The 24173-nt window shown below is 40.5% G+C and overlaps 1 protein-coding gene across 1 annotated transcript in view; it reads right to left on the reverse strand.

The window, feature by feature from the left end:
- The window catches only part of ATP13A4 (ATPase 13A4), a 161816-nt gene that overhangs the window by 115058 nt on the left and 22585 nt on the right, over positions 1–24173 (reverse strand). Inside the window, exon 3 of the mRNA XM_017873452.1 lies at positions 1837–2010. Coding sequence (XP_017728941.1) covers positions 1837–2010 — 174 coding nt within the window. The remainder of the gene's footprint in view (positions 1–1836; positions 2011–24173) is intronic.

The raw sequence follows: 24173 nt of genomic DNA on the forward strand, positions 1-24173 counted from the left end.
CACATCATCTCCTCATGTAGTGACACTCTTTTTTTATTCACTCTTAGTGAATTTTTTTCTCTTTCCTTCCTCTTCATTTTCCTCTTATCTATTTCCCTCCCTTCCTTTTCCATTTCCTTGCCCATTTCCTCTTATTCTTGTCTGTGCCATAACTCTGCCAGCAACTCAGAGAGCACAGCTCAGCTGAGCAGACCATCTCAGATCTGAAGAGTTTGCTGATGGACCCTGAAAGGCAGAACGTGGTTCTGTTTCTACTGCAGCAAAAGCATTACCCTCTGAGAACGAGGTGAGGGCACACAGATGTACTTGTAGCGTACAGTTAAACTATGTTCATGCCAGAAAATAATAATCTGATAGATTCTTAAGTTCCCTTGGAGGGTTTGATTTATAAAAGGGCCCACATGGAGTCTTCCATAGATACTCATGCTCCTGCTCTGAGCCCCGGAAAGCAAATCTTACCCCTGCCCCAGAAAGGCACTCAGGCTATGTATGGGAGGGCCACTCATAACACTTCACTAAATCTGGATTCTTCTCTTTCAGATGATAAATATACACCATCTGAGCCATCAATCAAATGTCTAGGTCTCTATTTCTCTCCCAAGGACCAAGTGAACAAGTGAGCTCCCAAATGGAAGTGAAAACTAGTTACAGCAGTTTTTTTCTAAATATGGCCCCTTACCAGAATCATTAGCATCACTTGAGAATCTGTCAAAATGCAAATTCTTGGGTCTCAATCCAAATCTAATGAACTAGAGTCTCTGGGACTAGGACCCAGCAAGCTGCTCTGATAGTTTCTCTAGACGATTCGGATGCCAACTGAAGTGTGGGAACCCTGGTCTAAATACAGTTCAGTGGAAAAGCCCTTGACTAGGAGCCAGGACTCTTGGGACTTAGTCCTAGTGAGGCCCCTCACTCACACGTGGGCTAGGGGAAATCGTGTTACCTCTCTAGCCCCGTTTCCTCCCCCATCAAATGAAGAAGTCTTATGTGGGGTGCCAGGCACTCTTCTTTTGTGCACATCCTATGAGTCTTCAGGAAGGATGACACGAGGCATCAGCGAAGCACAGCTCCAGCTCAACATCACCAATACTACTTGCTCTTATTCCACAATAATCTCTTGCTTCTTTAAAGTCTTAAAGCTTATTCTCCAAGAATCTCTAGTAAAATTATAGTTGAACCTGAACTTGTGGGAAGATGCCTCAACCATCACCTGTATCACGGCTCACATATCAGCTAAGCTAGAACACAGAACAAGTACTTCTTTTCTTTTCTTTTCTTTTCTTTTCTTTTCTTTTCTTTTCTTTTCTTTGAGACAGACTTTCGCTCATGTTGGCCAGGCTGGAGTGCAATGGCACAATCTCAGCTCACTGTAACCTCCACCTCCCGGGTTCAAGAGATTCTCCTGCCTCAGCCTCCTGAGTGGCTGGGATTACAGGCATGTGCTAACACGCCTGGCAATTTTGTACTTTTAGTAGAGACGGTATTTCTCTATGTTAGTTTGCTAAGGATAATGGTTTCAGCTCCATCCATGTCCTGAAAAGGACATGATTTTGTTCTTCATTATGGCTGCAGAGTATTCCATGGTGTACATATACCACATTTTATTCATCCAGTCTATCATTGATGGGCATTTAGGTTTGTTCCATGTCTTTGCTATTGACCATACACAAATTGTTGAATTCCTGCTAGATGCAAGGCTGTCTTGAAACATAAGAAACCTAAGACTGGAGCCTCCACCTGCTTCCTGTCTTGTGCACATCTCTCTCCAGTCATCTCAAAACACATTGTTCAGAAACAAAAGGGGGATACCAGCTACATAACCAGGTACACACTTACTGTTGTCCTCAGCAACACAGTGTCTGCTTCTTGCAAGGAACATGGGACACAATGTGCCCATACATGCCACGCTGGTCTCCAGTAAAACACCAAGGGGAGAATTCCAAATGAGAAGATGGATCCGGCAAGGCAGAGACTTTTCCGGCAGCCTTGAGTCCGATAGCCAAATATCTCCTGGGACAGAATCAAAAAGATCCCAAATATTGGTTAAGCACAATAAGCAATAAATGAGCAAATACTGATTTTAGTGATGGAAATGGAGGCAGAAGTGAAGGAGTTGAGGAGGGTGAGGAGAGGGCAGGGTGAGGGATGGAGAGAGTGGAGAGGGAATCTCGACAAAGAAGTGTAAGACATGACTCCAGGAAGCAGGGAAGTCCCAGTCTAACTAGAACACCAGTTTCAATCCTTTGAGCACCTTGCTACCCTGTGCCAAGCACCGTGCCAGGTGTTCAGATGTGTCGTCTTATTTAAGTCTCCCAAGCATCCCTGTGTTTTCCACGAAGTGAGATAATTATCCTCATTTCATACATGGTGAGACTCAGCTTAGAGTGGCGGAATGGGATGAACTGCCCGAGGCCACACAGCTAGAATGTCCCACTGCTAAGACTCCAACCCAGGTCTGTCAGCCGGCTAGCCGACGGCAGTACCAAGAGATTCCCTTGGCTGGCATCAGCAGACACAGGAGAGGGAGAGAAAAGAACCAGGCCTTGAGATCTGAGTCAGGATTGGGTGAAAGTATTTGGCCATAAGAGGATTAACAAGCAAAGGCTAGGCTGCCCTTGGGAGTTCGGGGTAGAGTTGTGCCTTCCCACGTTCCTTCCTCATTCAGTAACAAACAATTTTATGTCAAGGGGAAAAACACCAGAGGGACTATTTGGTTTACTTCAACTCATTCTACTGAGCACTGATGCATCATGAGAGGATATTATTAGACCCCAGAGGATACATACAAGACAAGAGTCTCACCTCTAAAAAATGTATACTCTAGACAGACGTCTTCCTTCCAAGGAAATTCTGAGATAGAATAGAAAACGGCCCCTGAAGTTTATGGTCTTAGTCCCACAGCTTTATCCCACAAAGTCATGGGTATACTTTATACTGGTTATGATGGCTAAAATTGAGAGGTAGTAGAGTGTCCTGGTTAAAAGCACATTCTCTGGACCAAGACTCTTTGGGTTCAGAGACTAGCTCTGCCACTTACTGGGCGTGTGATTTTTCAGTACATTGTCTAACCTCTGTATCCCTGTTTGTCTTCCATAAAATGGGATAGTAATACTATCCACGTGACAGGGTTGTTGTCCTGTGTAAGCGTTTCCTACGGCTGTTGCTGCTATTGCTTGATCACGTGTCCCTGAAATAGACCTGAAATTCTATCCCTCAGTTTATTGGCAGTTAAGTACAAGAATTCCTAGTGTCAATAGTTCTGCTCTTGCTAGAATTGTCTCTTAGGATAACAAGGGAGCTGGAACATAAAACTTCTATCAACTTCTCTATCTCACCTGATAAAGATTACATTGCCAGGAAAGGTTCTGTGATGCTTGGCTGAAGGTTGCTTTTGTGTGTAAACATTAGGTTCCTTTCTGTTATTAGCAACACATACAGGTGCTGACTGGCTTTCTTAGGCATTGTCCAAATTTGGCATAACCGATAAAATGTTCTCATTAACTCAGAAATGATCTCTTAACTAATTTTGCAAAGTAGAATGTAGATTCTGACATGAATACTCTTCTGCTCCAAGCTCAAGCTATTGCTGTCCAGATGCCAAGCCTGGAATGGCTCTGTCCCCTCATCACACTGGCAGCAATGCTCTCTTAGTCCCACGCAGAGCAGTGTCCCAGTCTTCATTGCCTTACTTGTCCTGAGTCCAGCTACTGTTCTTTCCCATGTGCTTTTTCTGTTTCAACACTTTGGCACAGATCAACTTCTACCTTCCGACCCAGCCATTTTTTCATCTTTTTAAAATATTATATTTAAAAGTTTCCTTATATTGCCAGTCAGTTGAGCCCCCATGTAATATGCCTGAGTTACTCTGTTCTACAACAAAAACCTCATTAGCATGCTTTCTTTTATGGGCTATGCAGTGAGGGCTGTCTATAGTTTCCAAAGTGTCTTTGTGATTACTGTCAAGATAAAGTAAACAGAAATTATCTTAATTCTCCATTAAGAAAACCAAAGTTCAAAGTTACTATAATATCCTTAATAGTAATAATAGTGATTATTAACAACAAATTATTGATAACAGTGCTAGCAGCTAACATTTATTGGGCACTTAATAGCCTTTCACTAAGCATATGATACATATTCTCCCATTTAGTTGAAAAATATTAAATTAGTTTCCCAAGCCACAAAGCTCATAACTAACTCAAAACTGGGCCTCCAGTCTAGACCTCTGCAGCACGTGGAAGGTGATGTGGGCTGGCCATTTCTACTCCTATGCTCTTCTTTATTCTTTTATTTCCATTCAATTTAACAAATGTTTGTTACATGTCCACCAAATGGCAGGCATGTGCCACTGAATTGTACTAAGTTGAAGTGAATTGCATTGCAGGGACTATTAACAGATATTGGTTTTAAAATTGCAAAAATCAGCACAGTGCTGTTACTATCATCCCATAGCAATTCCCTTCCTACATTTATGGAGTACCTTCTATGTCCCTGGGTATGCTGGAGGGAACTGTCCTTGCTACCCTGCACTCCATCCATTCTTACCTCCCACAGAAAGGGATCAGTTAGGAAAAAAAAAAAAAAAAAGGACTATTGGGAAAATGTCAAAAGAATAGTCAAGTTCATGGCAGGCTATGTGCATTATGGATTGGCACACTGTCCCTTTCTTTATCCCTTCCCTACCCACACATTCTTCTTCCTCTGTCCATGGGCATCCACATCCTTTGCATCTTTAAGGGCTTAAACTTTGGTCCAAGTGTCCAGGCCTTGTCTCCTGCAGAGCTTCTATGCTCAAGAAGCCAAATTCTGCTCCTAGGAGCAATGTTTTAAACCGTCTCAACTAATAGAACCTTCTGAGTATCTGTAGACCCTCTCCTCAAAGAGATACACACTTACACACAAACATCTTCATGGATATTTAGGGAGGATCCCACGGCCTAGAAAAGGTCCTGCTCTAGAGGTTTCATGAGATCGAATCAAGGCTTGTCTTCCAGAGTTTACCCTCAGTACTTGAACTTAGGGCCTGACACCAAGTAAGCACTTAAGGAATGTAGAAGTATGAAGACAACAAGTGGGTGGAAATGCAGGTGAGGTGTCCACTGGAGCAGAACACTTCTGTCCCAAAGAAGCGCCAGAGGGCAATGTCACCACCTAGGGGCCTATTAGTCCTGAGAGTGGTTCTCAGCCTTCCAGTCCCAGAAACTACCAGCAGAACCATCTTTCACAGGGAATATTCCATTTAAGCAGATCTCAGAGACTGGGATTAACAAGAGAGAGAGAGATGTATGCTGCTGTCATACTAACCAGACAAATACATGGGTTGGTATGAAGAGTGCATTCTCTCCCCAGTGACACCATCTCCACCGTCATGACTGACCTGCTAACAGAGCCATGTGCAAGCATAGTACTTAAAACAGGCTCTGGAGTCTTCTTTGACCATCTCCCACCCTGACTGGCACATGTCTTTTTAAACACATTAATTCTTTTAATCGAAGTACAGTCCAATCTTTTTGGCCTAGAAGTCAGTTTGTCTCTTTAAGAAAATGTTGCATTTCTCTATAGGCTTCGTCAAATATTTGAAAAGCTTTAAAGTTTCCATTTTTTAAAGTTTACTACCCTGAAGATAATCTCTTTTCCCTTATTTCTGAATTTGGGGTGTTAAGAGAATCCTTCACTGTTATTTCCAGGCCCTACACCCAACTGTTTTAAAGGAATGCGTTTAAATGGATTTACCTTGCTGCTTGCCACACCCCAACATCTATTAAAATTCCTGCCTCTGTACAGTTTCTTCTTTGCCACTCTTTAGTACTAAAGGAAGTTTTTCTAAGTTTCTTCGAAGTTAATTTGACTACTAGATTCAGGTGAAAACTTCTCAACATGAATGACCTAATCTAGAAATCTTAAACCGGAGGCTGAAAAGGAATGTCCTGCAGACTCGTTTCTTGTTTACTTGTTAAGAATTTCTAAAACTTTAAATTGGTCCCCAGTTATTTTCACATAAAATTATGATTTCTACTTTTTTCTTAAAATAAATTAAAATGGTGACAATATTGTTCCCACATTCTTGCACTGCAATAATCAGTTGGAAAGCAAAAAAAAAAAAAACATGTATCATATAACCCAGGAAATAATCCAGACGCCATCCAGTGAGTGAGACGTGCTGTGGTGTGTCCACACAATGAGATTTAATACAGCACTTCAAACGGTTGAGCTCCAGCAACACACATCAATATGGATGACTCTTAGTAATGGAATAGGAAGTGAAGAAAGTCAGTGCAAAGAATTGTAATAGCATTATAACCTTTTTATAAAGTTGAAAACAACTAGTATTTCAATTATTTGGGGGATATATCTAGATAAAAGAAAACCATATAGGAAGGGAAGCGAGGGAATGATGAACACATGATTTAGTACAGTGGCTGCCTCTGCTGGGGAAAGGAAGAGGAATGAGAGGCCACACCGTTACATGCAGATGACTGTCCAATCCTAGCTTTTGTTTGTGGTGATGGGTTCAGCACATTATTATAAAGAACTAATTAAGTAGCTAACCAAATTAATGCAACACAACATGGGCAAATAATATGAGTACATCATGAACCAAAGATTATGAACAATCTAACTGTGAGCACCTCAAGTCTTAGGGGAAAAAAAGAAAAAAGAACCAGCCAGAGCAAGTACCAGACACCCCCTCTAAATGAGCAGGTGCCCTCTTACTGTCTGTGGTTCCTGCCTTGCTTTCTTTTATCCCCAACACTAAGGCTATATGTTAGGTTCCATCGCACATCTCATGCCAGACCTGCTCACTGGAGCTGCAGCCTCACCCTGTAAGCTAGTGGTTCTCAACCAAGGGAGAGTTTGTCTCCCAGGGAATGTTTGGCAATGTCTGGAGATATTTTTTGGTCACTCAATTCTCAATTGGGTGAGTTACTTCTGGCATCTGGTGGGCAGAGGCAGGAATGCTGCTAAGCACCCTACAATGCAGAGGACATTTCCCTACCTCCAAAAAATTATCTGGCCCAAAGTAGTGCCAAGATTGATAAAACCTGCTTAGGCATTATTGTTTCCTCCCACCTAAACTAGGCAGATCTCTAGGTCCTAGTGCCTAGGATGACATCTTCGGCACCCAAAGAACTACAATATTTTGATTTTGAAACCCATGGTAAAAGAGGATTGACACTTAATACTAAATGACCAACAAAGTAGGTAGTGGTTGCAATGTAGCCCAACAAATCATTTCACAGATAAGGAAACTGGGGAACTAAGAGAGAAAGCAGATTGCACATGTGATCTATCACCTGCCTTCCTCTCCTACTTCATCTTCGACTACTCTCCCTCTGTATCACACTGTACCAGCCATGAGGACTCCTTCCATTTTGTTGAATTCACCAAGCCCTTTCCTGCCTCATGGTCTTCCCATGGCTTGCATTTCTCATTCTTTCAGTCTCCTTTAAATATGTGCTTTTCAGAGAGGTCTCAGCCAACCACCCTATGTAATTTAGCCCCTAATCTCATATGCCTTTTATAATACTTTTGTAGAATTTTCACAATTTGAAATTTGTATATTTTTTTTTTTTGGAGATGGAGTCTTGCTCTGACTCTGTCACCCAGGCTGGAGTGCAGTGGCGCAATCTCAGCTCACTGCAGCCTCTACCTCCTGGGTTCCAGTGATTCTCCTGCCTCAGCCTCCTGAGTAGCTGGGATTACAGGTGCTCGCCACTGTGCCGGCTAATTTTTCTGTTTTTAGTAGAGATAGGGTTTCACCATGTTGGCCAGGCTGGTCTCGAACTCCCAACCTCAGGTGATCCGCCCGCCTCACCCTCCCAAAGTGCTGGGATTACAGGCGTGAACCCCTGCGCCTGGCCTGCAATTTCTATTTTTTGCTTGCTTTTCTGTTTCCTCCTTTCTGCTCCCCTACAACTAGGCTTTAATTAATGTCATAGTAGGATCAATTCAAGTTTTTTCTTCCAATGTTGTTTACCCAGCATCACATACATTATCTGCATGTAGTGGGCACTCAATAAATATTTGCTGAATCAATCAATATATAAATGAGTGGCTATATTAAAGGAAAGAAGAAAGGAAGGAGGCAAAGGTAGGAAAGGGAGGGAAGAAGGGATGAAGGGCAAGAGAGAAGCAGTGAAGGGAAATTAATAAACCCGTACTCTCCTTGTTCCTAGCCCAAGAAATTTAACTGTATTCTCTCCTTGGACACTAAAAATAAAATCAGTCCACTGAGGGGAGGAAGGAGAAAACATAGCAACTCTCAGATGCTGCTCTGTGCCTTTGGTCATTAGGAAATGTTAAACTAGTCACACCATTTGCATTACATCAAGTTAATCTCTAAGTCTATGTTTCTTGAATGAGTGCTAGGATTTTCCTTTTCTTTCTCTTTTAGTCTGTCTCCAAGAGTTCAAAAGATGCTAAAGGTAAGACTGAGTTTTACATCTCTCTGTCTTCAACAGAGCCAAACCAAGGGCCTGCCCTGGAAGGGACAAACTGGTTAGATATCTGCTCTCCAGGCTCCTGCTCTAGACCAAAAAGTGTGTTCACAATCACTTGAGTGTGAATTGTGCTGACTTCCCAGTCTTGCACATTACTTTGCAAAATATATATATTATTATTAAAATAAAAAATAATAATATCCAACAATGACTACTGGCGTGCAGCTGAGGCCCATTTTCCATTAACAAGGTTTACATCCATTCAGTGGTTACTGGAGGGGCCCTTGAGGGGATCCTGAGGGATGAAGTGAGCTGGCCATAGCTGGCAGATAGTTGGGATGATACTTAATCAAATTCTCTTCCCAGCTTTGGAATGTCACTTCTCTCTCATTCCCAGCTTTGGAATATCACCTCTCTGGTCATTGGCTCCCAGTTTCTCTTGCCGCACTTTCTTTCTCATAATTGCTATGGGAAACAATAGAATAACACCTGGCCCAGGTGTCAGGCTCAAGAACCAAGGCACTGTTTGTTAACATGCTTCTGTGCTGCACCTCCAGCAAGAAGTCTTTAAAGTATCTTTGCATCAGTTTTCAATTCAAATTGCCTATTATGTCTAAGACAATGGGTAAGGTATGTCTGCGAGACATAAATCTTCCCCCTCAAGGAGCTGACAGAAGAGATGATGAATTTTAAAATAACTATAATGAAGGGCAAAAAATATTAAATGCCATATGAAAAGCACAAGGGAAAAATCAGTTTCAAATGATGAAGATCGCCCACTGAGACAATTAATAGGAAAAACTTTCCAAAAGAATAATAATTTGTAATTGACTTGGAGAGAATTGGTAGAATTTTGATAGGAAAGGAGCGTAGGAAAGGCACTCCAAGTGGAGGAATTAGCCCTGAGCAAAGGTAGACTATACAAGGAATATATTTAAGGACAAAATGTCAGGATACTGCCTTACAGGAGTTCAATGTACTCTAATGTTACAATTAACCTAATCGTGTATGGTTAGATAATACAACTTTGGTTGGGACTTTGGGATTCTAAGATGTGTATGCTACTCTAGCTATGGCTTGTGGAAACCAAGTTTGCTGAACCCTTAAAAACTGTACCTCCAGCCAAGCGCGGTGGCTCATGCCTGTAATCCCAGCATTTTGGGAGGCCGAGGCGGGCAGATTACCTGAGGTCAGGAGTTCGAGACCAGCCTGGCCAACATGGTGAAACCCCATCTCTACTAAAAATACAAAAATTAGCTGGTGTGGTGGCTCACACCTGTAATCCCAGCCACTTGGGAGGCTGAGGCAGGAGAATGGCGTGAACCCAGGAGGCAGGGGTTGCAGTGAGCTGAGAGATGGTGCCACTGCACTCCAGCCTGGGCCACAGAGCAAGACTCCATGTAAAAAATAATAATAACAAAATAGAAAAATAGAAAAAAAAAAAAACTGCACCTCCATCTTTCCCCCTCCACAATCAGCAGGTGGATCCCTCATAATTACCCTAAAGTTAGCATTACAGAGAGCGTTAGCAACAGAGGCCACTGCCTATGGCCATTGCAGCTGAACAGCAGTCTAATTATGGAAGTAGGCTCAACAGATGTGTTTGGAGCTTTAGTTTCCTTTGACTAATCAGGGTTCCTTTTCTCAGCCCAGTATGCTGTCAGCTACCGCCTATGGAAACTCCTCCTTGTCACACAGATTGGCTGACAGAAAAGCAACTTATCCCACCGTCAGCTGCAGGCAGGAAGGTAAGACCCTGCCCTGTGGATAACTGCCCACACAGACTTGGGTTGAAGTTCATGAAAACTTACATTTTATGTAAATAATAACTTTGTATTATGTTCCAGTCACCCTAAATATATATTTTGCCATATGCTGCTTTAATTCTCACAATCCTTTAAGGAAGGTAGTATCAGCCATGGATCAGAATAAGGAAGGTAAGGTTTGGGGAGGTTAAGAAATGTACCCACAGTCACCCAGCCAGTTGGTAAGAGGCCAGGTCCTTCTTATTTAAAATTCTTTTCACCCAACAAGGCTGCCTGTCATGAAGACACTCCCTCCTCCTCCTTAGCTCTCTGATATTCTCATCTGGCAGGTGTCACAAGTGACAGTGCATGAACACTTGTTGATTGTCCACATTTGAGCTAATGGATGTGCTGCCCAGACAGGTTCATAGGTTCCCCTTAAACAGGTTTTCACAAGCTTCAAACCATACAGTAAGAGAAAATAGGCAAGAGGGACTCCACCCAATAGCCAGACAGTGGTTTCTACAGGCATCATCCTAATCTTTTGGTCTGGTAATCTCGGGCAAGAGGGATTTTCTAGGCTCTCATGTGATGAGGAAATTAAAACTTCTCTTTCTGATGATGTCTTTAGTATAATAATAAATAAATATTTTGTCTTTGTCTCCAGTTTCTGGCATAGAGCAACTGAAACCCTTGGAATGTTCTGAATAACAGGAGTGTATTTTGTTATTCAAAATGAGCCCCTTTCAGCCAGGTGGGGTGGCTCACGCCTGTAATCCCAGCACTTTGGGAGGCAGAGGCAGGTGGATCCCCTGAGGTCAGGAGTTTGAGATCAGCCTGGCCAACATGGAGAAACCCCGTCTCTACTAAAAATTCCAAAAATTAGCCAGGCATAGTGGCAGGTGCCTGTAATCCCAGCTACTCAGGCAGCTGAGACAGGAGAATCACTTGAACCTGGGAAGTGGAGGTTGCAGTGAGCCGAGATCGCGCCATTGTACTCCAGCCTGGGCAACAAGAGTGAAACTCCGTCTCAAAAAAAAAAAAAAATCAAAATGACCCCCTTTCAACCATATTCGAGTTCATGCTAATGAGGTGACCTTCAGGATGGAGGCTGGTGGTCAGAGGAATCAACCATATCTTTAGATCACTGGAACTTTCAGTTTCACCCCCTGACCTCTAGGGAAAGGAAAAGAGCTAGAGACTGAGTTCCATTGCCAATGGCCAATAATTTAATCAATTATGCCTGGGGAAAGCTCCATAAAATCCCCTAAATGATGGTATTCACAGAGCTTCAGAGTTGACAAACACAACTATTTACCAGGAGGGTAGTGTGTACTCTCCCTCCATGAGGACAAAAGCTCCTGTGCCCGAGAGTCTTCCAGACCTCGCCCTATGTAGGGCTTCATCTGGTTATTCATTTGTGTCCTTCATAATAAGCCAATAATGGTAAGTGCTGTGGTTTGGATGTGGTTTGTCCCCACCAAAACTCATCTTGAAATCTGACCTCCAATACAGTTGTGTTGGGAGGTGGAACCTAGCGGTGGAGGTCTGGTGCAAGGGAGCAGATCCATTACAAATAGATTAATGCCCTCTCAGAGGGATGAGTTCTCTCCCTCATTAGTTCCCACAAGAGTGGGTTGTTAAAAAAGAAACTAGCTTCCTCAGTTTCTCTTTCTTGCTTCTTCTCTTGCCATGATCTTTTTTTCTCACACACACTTCCCTTCTGCATTCCATCACCAGTCAAAGCAGCATGAAGCCCTCCCCGAATGTGGCTGCCAACTGTGAACTTTCCAGTCACCAGAATCATGAGCCAAATAAACCTCTTTTCTTTATAAAGTACTCAGCTTCAGATATCCTATTATAGCAATATGAAATGAACTAAGACAATGAGTAAAGTGTTTCCCAAAGTTCTAACAAATCATTGAACCTGAAAGGGTGGGGGTATGGGAACCTCCCAACTTAATAGCCAAATTAGACAGAAGTGTGGGTAACCTGGGAACCCATACTTGTGACTGGCATCTGAATGAGGACAGTCTTGTGGGACTGAGCCCTTAAACCTATGGAGACTGACACTAACTCTGAGTAGTTAATGGCAGATTAAATTAAATTGTAGGACACCCATTTGGTGTCCAGAGAGCTGGAGAACTGGTTGGTGTCAGGAAGAGAAAAACTTCACATATTTAGTATCAGAAGTATTGTGAATTAAAAACAGCTCAAAATCTGAGAGGTGTAAGACAGTAACAGCATACAGAGGTCAGTATCTGGGAATACCACCCTGTCTAGGCAGCCTATTTACTGCACAGTGTAAAGACTCAAGCCAGGGTAGCACAGGAGAAAGTCAACATATTTAAAGACAAAGCACTTGAGTTCAAATCCTGGTTCTGCCACTTATTAATTTTATTATCTACAAGTCACTGCCATATCTAAAAAATAAGAATACTAATGCCTACCTCACAAAACTGTTATGAGAATGAAATGGGATAACAGTTGTAAAACAGTTATTCAAATATAAGTTGTTATTATTATGGGGGAAATTAGACTTCAGACTGATTAATAACCTCTCAGTGATAGCCAGACTTGTTTGGCCCCTCCATATAAGTCAGATCTCAGCCTCCCTGACCACGCAGTCTAAAATAGCTACCCAGTCACTCGCTAGCACATCACCCTATTTTAGATCTATATGAGCCCTTATTTCTATCTGATTTTTTCTTATTTGTTTGTGTTTTTGCGATCTGTTAGAATGTAAGCTTCAAAAGAGCAGAACAGCTTCAGTTTGTCTTGTTGATTGCTGAATCCCTGGCACATAGTAGGCCAACAAATATTTTCTGAGTGAATGAATGGCTGAGATTTTATAGTGAGGATTCCATCTAAGGAAGAATATAAGAATTAGATTATATTGTTATTATTTTAAAATTCTTTGTTATTTTACTTTAAAGAGATGGGCTTCAGTTAGATAGGGCTCCAGGGAAACCTCTGGAATGATAGCAATGTCCTGTCTTCTGACTTAGACAATGACCATACAGGTTTCACTTCATTATTAAATAGGATGAGTATAATTTTTGCACATTTTTGTGGCACTTCAAAAAAATGCTATGTACTCTCAAATGATTGAGATCCACTTTCACTTATAGAGATCACATCAATGCTTGTTGGTCATATGAGTCGTTGGACCCGTAGCAATAACTCTTAAGACATCAAGAGTTGCACCCCACAGCATTGCAACCATTGGTATAGGAAAAAGCAAAAAAAGCAAAGGCTGGGATTTAATCTAAACTCCGCTGCTGTTAAACAATCCCTTTCCCCTGTGATATGGTTTGGCTCCCCTGTGTCTCCACCCAAATCTCATCTAGAATTGTAATCACCACAAGTGGAGGGAGGGACCTGGTGGGAGGTGATTGGATCATGAGGACAGTTTCCCTTATACTATCTTGTGATAGTGAGTGAGTTATCACAAGATCTGATGGTTTAAAAGTGTGGCACTTCATTGTTCAATTCCCACCTATGAGTGAGAGCATGCGGTGTTTGGTTTTCTGTTCTTGCAATAGTTTGCTGAGAATGATGGTTTCCTAGAACTTAAAGTATAATCAAAAAAAAAAAAAAAAAAGTGTGGCACTTCCTGACTGGGTGCAGTGGCTCATGCCTGTAATCCCAGCACTTTAGGGGGCCAACGAGGGCAGATCAACTGAGGTCAGGAGTTCAAGACTAGTCTGGGCAATGTGGTGAAACCCCATCTCTACTGAAAATACAAAAATTAGCTGGGCACGGTGGCACATGCCTGTAATCCCAGCTACTTGGGAAGCTGAGGCATAAGAATCACTTGAGCCTAGGAGGCAGAGGTTGCAGTGAGCTGAGATCGTGACACTGCACTCCAGCCTGGGCAACAGAGTGAGGCTCCATATCAAAAAAAAGGCACTTGCCCTCCCCCATGCCCCGCCTTCCTGCTGCCATGTTAAGACATGCCTTGCTTCCCCTTCACCTTCCATCACAATTATAAGTTTCCCAAGGCCTCCCCGACCATGTGGAGCTGTGAGTCAATTAAACCTCTTTTCTTTATAAATTATCCAGTCTCGGGAAGTTGTGTATAGCAGTGTGAAATTGGACTAATACACCCTGTCTGGGCCTGTCTGTCCATCTGTAAGAGAGAGGGTTGAATTATATGATCCCTTGAGTCGCTCTCTACAGGTATTTCTCTACAGAACTACCTGCAGTTCTTGTAGCAATAGGAACCTTCTGAACATCACACATGTCACAGCTTGCAACCCCCTTACAGATGCATATCTAAGGTCATAACTCTCGTCCATTGAGATGCCTGCCTTCACTTCAAAGCTGTCCATGTCGTTCTCACTCAGGATTCAATATTCCTTTAAAGAAAAATAAAAAATGGTTTCTGTTGCACCATTTGTGCAAATTGGTGCATGTTGTGCAGACTACCTGCTTAAGAACTGTCAGAGTGTCCTCTGGGAGAAGGAGCATGTCACATGCAGGAACCTCCATGCTTGGCCCCGGGAATGGGAGCTGGCCTGCCACCCTGTGACTCTGACTACTGTGCCATATTGATCAACTGAGCATCAGAATTATCCAGTGTGTGAAGACTATTTGATTCATTTCTATGAGTATATTTAGATTCAAGCACAGCCTTGTGGAAGGTTTCTTGAAATTCTTAAGATGGCACCATCAAGCCATGATGCATGACTCAGGTTTTAACTGACAGAAAAGGGGCCCTGGATACGCTAGAGAATTTAAGCCAATGGACAGAAGTGGGAATGGTGACATTAGAATATGTAAAGAGGAAATGAATGACTTGATAAGAATGGAAAATTGTTTGGGAGAATAGTGGGGCATAAGGAAGACCATAATTTTTACCTTTTTCAAATACCCTGGGATGCCATACCCAGCTGATGCAGGGGAAATTCAAGACATTAAATGCTGGGCAAGATAATTATAATGTTATCTCAGGGGGATTTTTTAAAGCTTTTATTACTACAGAAGCAATCCATGCACATTTTACAAATCAGAAAATAAAATACAAATAAAACTTTATATTACCACACCCAGAGATCACCACAATTAACAACTCATTGAATATAATTTTTCTTCTACCAAAATGAAACCATGCCATACATGTTATTTTACAATCTGCTTTTTTATTCAATGGTCTCCATTTTCCAGGTCAGAGAGTTTTAGCTCTTCTAATACCCAAACCATATTCAAATATCACCAATGGATCTACCGATATCCTCTACAACTGGCCTTTAAAAATTGACTTGGCAGGGCCGGGCACGGTGGCTCACACCTGCAATCCCAGCACTTTGGGAGGCTGAGGCAGGCGGATCATGAGGTCAGGAGATCGAGACCATCCTGGCTAACATGGTGAAACCCTGTCTCTACTAAAAATACAAAAATCAGACAGGCGTGGTGGCACATGCCTGTAATCCCAGCTACTCAGGAGGCTGAGGCAGGAGAATCGCTTGAACCCAGGATGCGGAGGTTGCAGTGAGCCGAGATCACACCACTGCAATCCAGCCTGGGAAACAGAGCAAGACTCCATTTCAAAAAAAAAAAAATTGACTTGGCATTATTCTATTATTCTACTTCCTAAACTAGATGTTAATTAGTGTGTTCAACTTATAATTATCCATTAAGTTGTACATAAATATTTTACATACTTTTATGTAGGCATACCATATAATACTAATATATACACTATATATAACATATAACAAGAATGTATTTCACAACAAAAGAAAGGGGTGAAATATCAGACATCTCATATAATTATCACTGAAATTTTGCCATTTGTTTTAATCCAGCTCCTTCGCTTTTTCATGATGATGATTTATGGAAGGGTCAGTCGTCATTGGGCAAGAGTGCTGATACACTAATAACGGCACTTCCCACCAATTTCAGATGTTACCCAAAAACAAGAGCGCTGCTTTCTTTTCATGATTTGTTTATTCATTTGTTTGTTTAGGAATCATTATATTTATCCCACAGAGGAATAGTCATAGTAGCCAAATGTTTTGTTTATAAGGAGCTTTATTTTTGTTTTGTTACTTTGCATTCTAATAAAAATTTAGTTATAATTTTACGTCAATTTAAGTTTGGCTCTAAACCAAACAAGAGATTTCCTTAGCACAGTGCTTTGAAATCTTTTTCATATAATAGCACCCATAGAAAAATCTGCTCAGTGCTGATTAGGCAAATGCTCAGTACTCTGTTTGAAGCGGGAAGGGACCCATATCTTAACTCTCCTATAAGCACTCCAGGGCCACCCATGGCACCCCAGTTGGGTTGTTCTTCCTTATCCTGCATTTGTAGCAACAAAATACCTTTCCCTTCTCTCATTTTCCTCAGTTTAGTCAGTGTCAAATTGGGCAAAGTGGCACCTAAAATGAATATGTCCTATGACTACTCACCGTTCCTAGGGAAGCTTGCCCTCTGCTTTCTCACCCCTGTGCCTTTATCCAAGTGGGGTTTTTTGTTTGTTTGTTTTTGCTTTTATTTTTGTTTCTCAAATCCTGTCTCAACCTCGTTGCTTTTTCTCCTAGGGAAAAAAACTTTAGCAATCTTTAAAAGTACTACTCAAATGTAACTTTGTGAAACCTCCTCAGTCAGAACCAGTTACAGGTTCAAAACCAAACTCATTACCTGCGCCCTCCTCTGTGTCTGAATTACCATCAGCACCACAGTTACACACCCAGTGGTACAATTCAGAAATCTGGACATTCCCTTTAATATTCTCCCCATGTTCCTTGTGCTCGCTTCAGCAGCACATATAATATTCTCCTCACGTTCCCTGAACAGCTGATGAGTCCAAGGTCTATTGATTGTCTTCTAGATATTTCTCAAATTGGTTTCCTTTGCTCCATCCATAATACCACTGCCTTCTTGGTTCAACCTGTATTCTCAGCAGAATCACTGCAAGAGTCAATGGGTTCAGTTCCATCTCTGCCTGAGGTTGTCCACACTGCTGCGGAGTGATCTTCCCAAAACAGACATCTGATTTCACTTACCTACTAGTCACCAGCTGTCCTGGTTTGCCTGAGGGGTTTCTCAGGATGTTGCGATTTCAATGCTAACGTCCAGGAAGTTCAGGCAAACCAGGATGGTTAGGCGCATACTTAAAATCTTTACATCTCTTTAGAACAGCACATAAAGTTCTTCCTAATCTTCCCTACAATATCTTTTCAGCCTCAACTCTCTGTTCTCCTCGTTCCACCCCACCACACACTTATATACACCCTGTACTCCAGCTTTGCCAAGGTACATTCAGTTCCCCAAATGGAATGTGTTTTGTCTCTTTACATCTCAGTACCTTTGTACATTGTCTCCTTTGCCTTATCTGGAATTGTTGTTAAACTTCTATTCATCCATCAAGATTCCTTTCAGTTAGCACTTTTTCAATGAAGCCGTCCAGGAGTGGGTCGTAGCTTCTTCTATGTTCTCACAGCACCTTGCATATACTGGTGTCAAACCACTAGCCCATTGAACCCTGTCCCCACCAGATACTGAGACATAGAACTGTTCTTTGTGTACTAATACCTAGCACAGGGACTTGAACACAATAAGGGCTCAATAAGTGAGGGAGGGAGGCAGGGAGGGAAGGAAGGAAGGAAGGGAGGGAGGGGAAGGAAGGAGGAAGGAAGGAAGGAAGGAAGGAAGGAAGGAAGGAAGGAAGGAAGGAAGGAAGGAAGGAAGGAAAGAAGGAATAGAGGGATGGAGGGAAGGAAGGGGAAGGAAGGAAGGAAAGAAGGAAGGAAGAAGGGAAAGGAAGGAAGGGAAGGGAAGGGAAGGGAAGGAAGGAAGGAAGGAAGGAAGGAAGGAAGGAAGGAAGGAAGGAAGGAAGGAAGGAAAATGTTGATAGAATTCACCTAGATCACTTTGTCTTCTGTGTAACATTTGTGGTTGAGTTAGCTGAATTAAACGTATGCTTCTCCCACTAGAATGTGAGCTCCTTGAGACAAAAACAGAGTTGTATCTACTTTGTATCTCAACAGCATCCAGGCTGCAGGGACTCATTATATTTGTTCAGTTGACATGGTTTGGCCATTGTCTAAAGCTGAGAAAAGATGGATGACATGAAGGTCTTTGCTGGGGGATATGTCAAGAGGGGTTGCACGGATGTACAAATGTGCGTAGTCCAAATGTGTTCAGAGCTACTCCTTACTGGGTGTGACTGCCATGTATTTACCTTTACAGCAGTTACTGTTTCTCTTGGGGGAAACCTCCTTATTGGTAACTGAAAAGTCAAGAGTGTAAAAAGCTGGAGTCTCCCACATAAACTAAGCCCTGGAAACAGTTGAAACAGCTTTACCCACTAGATAATGAGTTATCTGGCCATTATGAGAAAACAATTCCTTGCTCAATGATCATATAGCCCCTATTTCCAATCCATAATAAATATTTATACGGATGTGCCTAAAGGTGAGACTGCCAACCATATGCATCAGAATCACAGGGGCACTTGTTAAAAGCAGATTCCTGAGTCATCACCCCAAATTTCTGAGGGTCAGGCCAGAGGACCAGGGCATTGCCAGCTCAGTGTGTCAGCTGATGCTTATCACATTGGCATTTAGGAACTGCCGACTGATACAGAAAAGGAGACTACTATTCATACAGGTAACGCTTCTTCTTTCAAATAGCTAATGTAAAAATTAAATAATGTTTTATGTAAAGTGCTTACATAATGCCTGACAAATGGCACCTGTTCGGTACTTATTAGGCAATGCTATTCCTATACTTTGAGTTCCCTGGGGACAACATGTCTTTTTCCTCTTTCTATTCACTGTGGCATTTTAGCATCTAGTATGCAAACTTACAGATAATAGGCCCCCAACAAACTGAATTACACCAAACTTTGATTGATGTTGAATAAGCTTGAAGGGAAAGCTAAAAACAAGATGCCATTTTTATGTACTAAATTGGTCAAGATCTTTGGCAAGTGCTGAAAGCTGACCAGAGGGCAGTTACAAGGGCATTCTTGTACAAAATTGATAGAATCATTCATAAAGTGGCACAGACTTTCTGGAAAGCAGTTCGGCACATTTACCATCAAGAGCCTTAAAAGTGTTCATACTTTTTGATGCAGTAATGCAATTATTACTTCTAGGAATCTATCTTAAGAAAATAATCTGAAATGAAAATTCTGTAGACATTTTTATATAAAAGAGTAAATCATAAACATGCATCAGAACAAACTCAACTGTCTGACACCAAGGGAGTAGTTAAGTAAATCATGACAGCTTCTCAAAATGGAATAGTATTCAACCAACAAATTAATGTTAATAAATTTTAATGGCATAAGGAAATACTGTGTCAAGGTGAACAAAGGCATTTATAGTTTGAGTCCAATCACGTAGAAAAAAAGTGTATAAGAAAAAACTTGAAGAAAATATTCCAAATATTAACAATGATAGAACCATGAGTCATGTTTATTTATTTCCTGATACTTTTCTGTGCTTTCAAAACTTTACAAATAAAAATAAAGAAATATTTTAAATAAGGTAAAAAAGAAAATGTTTTGGTATCTCTCAGCACTTTGAGAGGCCAAGAGGGAAGATTGCTTGAGGCCAACAGTTCAAGAGCAGCCTGAGCTAAATAGCAAGACCTCATCTCTCAAATATATACATTTGTTAAGTAAATAAATAAGATTTCTACTCTGGAAACAAGTAGTAGACTTACTTTTTCCAATTTCTTTCAATGACTTCAACTGAAATCCATGGAATTTATACAGAAAACAGACATAAGAAGGCTTAGAACAGGAGAGAGAAGGCAGACAGGCCAGAGATTCTAGGAATTAAGAAATGAATGATATATTTTGCCAGCATATGTTGCTCTAAAAAATTAAAAATTAAAAAAGCAATGAATGACATAGTGGAAAGTTTCCTGAATTTTTGTTCTGTTTCGTACATCCCAGGCTTGGAGCAGAAGAAGTTGGCCATCCAGAAACAGAAGTAGACCAAAAAAAAAAAGGAAGAAACCAAACGCCACACAAAAAGCCGACTCTCTCTAGCCAAAAGTCCAGAAAAGGGACGGCTGAATAAGACAGAAAACTTTAAGACAATAACCACTCTCCTGTAGGTAAACACCACAGAAAAAGCATGACCTGGTCCCACCTAACCAGCAAAGACCAAATGGGGTGCCTAAACTTCCATCCTCACCAGACTGTAATGAGGTCCTTCAACCTCCCTGCAGGGATAGTGTTAGCGAAGGTCAAGTATAAAGCTGGGACTTTCATCCCTACCAAATGGCAATGAACACCCTACTCCCTGTGGTATCAGTGGAGACCACGTGGAGTCTGGGCCTCTACCCCAACCAGCATTAACAAGACTCCTCTCCATCTCCATGCTGGAAGGGATGTTGTCAGAGGAAGCCCAGTAGAGAGTCAGAACTTTCCTAACTACTCTTTTTCATTTAATTAGTGGAAACCATCGGGGGAACATTAGTGAGGCATTCCTAATTCTTAAAGCTAGAGAGGTATTGGTGGAAAACCAATGGAAAGTTTGAACTCCTACCTTTATCCACCAGTAATAAGGACCCCTTGTCATCTTCAAGTATTCATGGAGGTTGAGTAGGCCACCTGGACTTCTACCAACTGGGAGTGATGAGGCAGTGCCATATTCTTCCCTGATTGAAGTGATGTCAACAGAAGCTAACGATGACATTAAGTTTTAAATAAGATTCATAACACAAAACCCAAAAGTTTCAAGTTTTGTTTAAAATTACTCATATGTCAATAACCAGGAGGATCTCAAACTGAAAGAAAAAAGGCAATCAATAGATGCCAACACCAAGGTAACAGAGAGATGTAGAATTATCTGATAAGGATTTTAAAGCAGCCATTATAAAACTACTATAGCAATGACATGCACACTTAAATGGAAAAAAAAAGAATATCTCAGAAAAGTAATAGAAGATATGTAAAACCAAAAGAACATGTTAGAACTAAATAATACACTACTTGAAATTTTAAAACTCAGTGAATGGACTCAATAGTGAAATAGAGGGAAAGAGAAAACAATCAGTAAAATGAAAAATAGAACAAAAATAGTTCTCCAATATGAACAACAGAGATAAAGTAGCCTTTAAAAATTTAAACAGCACCTCAGAGATCTGTGAGACTATGACAAGAGATCTGATTATCATGTCATTGGAATCCTAGAAGGAGAGGGGAGAGAGGAAATGACTAAAAAACTTAAAGAAATAATGGCTGAAAACATCTCAAATTTGGTAAAGTCCTAAACCTACAAATTTGAGATGAGTCAACCCCAAACAGAACAAACCTAAAGAAATGTACAAAAAGAAGGTACAATAGTCAAACCCGTAAGAAATAAAGACAAAAAAAAGGTTAAAAGCAGCCAAAGAGTGATGATACCTACCTATATGGAGAAAACCAGTTTGAATGACTGCAGATTTCTCATTGAAAACCATGAAGGCTAGAAGGAAGTGGCATGACACATTCAGAGTGCTAAAAGAAAACCGTCAATGCAGAATCCCATATCTGGTGAAAATATCCTTCAGAAATGAAGCGAAATGAAGACATTCTCAGATGAAGGAAAACTTAAAAAAAAATTTGTTGCCAGCACACCAACCAAATAAGAGAAGAAACCTTGGAATATCAAGAAGAAAGAGAGAACATAATAAACAAAATGAAAATAAATGCAATAGGCTTTTCTTTTCCTCTTATGTTTCCTAAATTATGTTTGAAGCAAAAATTATAACACTATTGGGTATGGTTCTAAATATATGCAGAACATTGAAGGCAATTATATAATAAAGGAGAGTAAAATGATAAAAAGGTTGTTAAGTTTTCTAAACTTCCTCAATCTTGTAAAGAGATAACACTAGTAAACTGTGATAAGTTATGTGTATATAAAATGTCATACTTGGAGTAACCACCAAAACAGCAATACAAAAGATTCACTCAAAACGCTATACAAATATCAAAATGGAATTCTAAAACTGTTCAAGTAACTCATAGGAAGAAAAGAAAAGAAAACGCAGGGAAAATAACAGAGCAAACACTAAACAAAAAATAAAATTGTAGACATAATGCCTAACATATCACATTCAGTGTAAGTGGAGTAAGTATATCAATTAAAAGACAGTGATCATCACTATGGATTTAAATATATGATTCAACTGTATGCTGACTGTAAGAAATTTACTTCAAATATAACAATTTAGGCAGGTTGAAATTAAAAGATGTAAAAAGGTGTATCAGCTAAACATTAGTCGAGAGAAAAAAGGAGTGGCCATATTATCAGATAAATGGACTTCAGAGTAAAGAAATTTACCAGAAACAGAGAAGGGCATTACATAACATTAAAAAGTTTTAATCCAACAAGAAAATATGGAAATCCTAAGTGCGTATGCACCAAACAAGTCCGTGAGCAAATATGTTTATATATAGATATAGATATACATAATAGATATATATATACACATATGTATATATCTATCTATGAATACATAGATATGTATATCTATATATATGTGTGTGTGTATATATATACCAGAAACTGCTAGAACTGAAAAGAGAAATTGGCAAATCCATTTATTATTATCTTTTTTTTTTGAGACAGAGTCTCACTCTGTCTCACGTCCAGGCTGGAGTGCAATGGTGCAATCTCAGCTCACTGCAACCTCTGCCTCCCAGGTTCAATCGATTGCCCTGCCTCAGCCTCCTGAACAGTTGGGACTACAGGTGTCTGCCACCATGCCTGGCCAATTTTTGTATTTTTAGTAGAGATGGGGTTTCTCCATGTTAGCCAGGATGATTTCGAACTCCTGACCACAAGTGATCCACCTGCCTCAGCCTCCCAAAGTGCTGGAATTACAGGTATGAGCCACCACACCCAGCTGAAAGCCAAAGACGTCAACATCCCTCTCTCAATAATTCATAGAACGACTAAGCAGAAAATTAACAAGGATATACAAGATGTAAAGAACATCATCAACCAACAGAACTTCATTGATATTTATTGAACAATCTAGCCAACAATAACAGAACATACAGTGTTTTCAAGTTCTCATGGAACATACATTAAGATGGACCATATCCTGGGCCACAAAGCAGACCTCAACTAATTTAAAAGAATCAATTAAGGTCATATAACATCTTCTCCAACCAGAATAAAACTGGAAATCAACAACAAAAATTTAACAAGAAACTCTCCAAACCACTGGAAACTAAACAACACACTTTTGAATAATTCATGGGTCAAACGGGAGGTCTCAAGAAAATAAACAAAAAAAAAATACATTAAACTGAATGAAAACAAAGGCACAGTATATCAAAATTTGTATAATACACCCAAAGCAGTGCTAAAACTGAAATTTATAGCACTAACTGCATATATTAGAAAAAATGAAGTTTCCAATACAATAATCTAAGTTTCCCTCTCAAGAACCTAGAAGAAGAGCAAAATAGCCCAAGGTGAGCAGAACAAAGAAAATAATAAAGATAAAAACAGAAATCAATGCAACTGTGAATAGAAAATCAAACTGATCTTTAAAAAGATCAGTAATATTGACAAACTACTGGCAAGACTGAGAAAAAAAAGAGAGAAGAGACGAATCACCAATATTATATAATTTAAAAACAAGAAAAGAATAAGCAAAGATCATGAACAACTCTACACATATAAATTTGACAACTCAGATGAAATAAACCAATTGCTTGAAAAACACAAACTATTACAACCCCCACTCAACATGAAATAGATAATCTGATTAATCCTATTACTCTTAAGAAAACTGAATTTGTACTTCCTAAATTTTCAAAGAAGAAATCTCTGGGCCCAGATAGTTCCACTGAAAACAAAGTCTACCAAGTATTGAAAGAAAAAATAATATTATTACTATGCAATCTCCTCCAGAAAGTAGAAGAGGATGGACTATTTTCCAGTTCAGTTTATGAAGCTAGCATTATTCTGATAACAAAATAAGACAAAGACAGTGAAAAAAACAAAAAGTATAGACCAAC

Source organism: Rhinopithecus bieti, unplaced genomic scaffold (assembly GCF_001698545.2).
Source record: "Rhinopithecus bieti isolate Rb0 unplaced genomic scaffold, ASM169854v2 scaffold_5626, whole genome shotgun sequence".
NCBI lineage: Eukaryota > Metazoa > Chordata > Mammalia > Primates > Cercopithecidae > Rhinopithecus > Rhinopithecus bieti.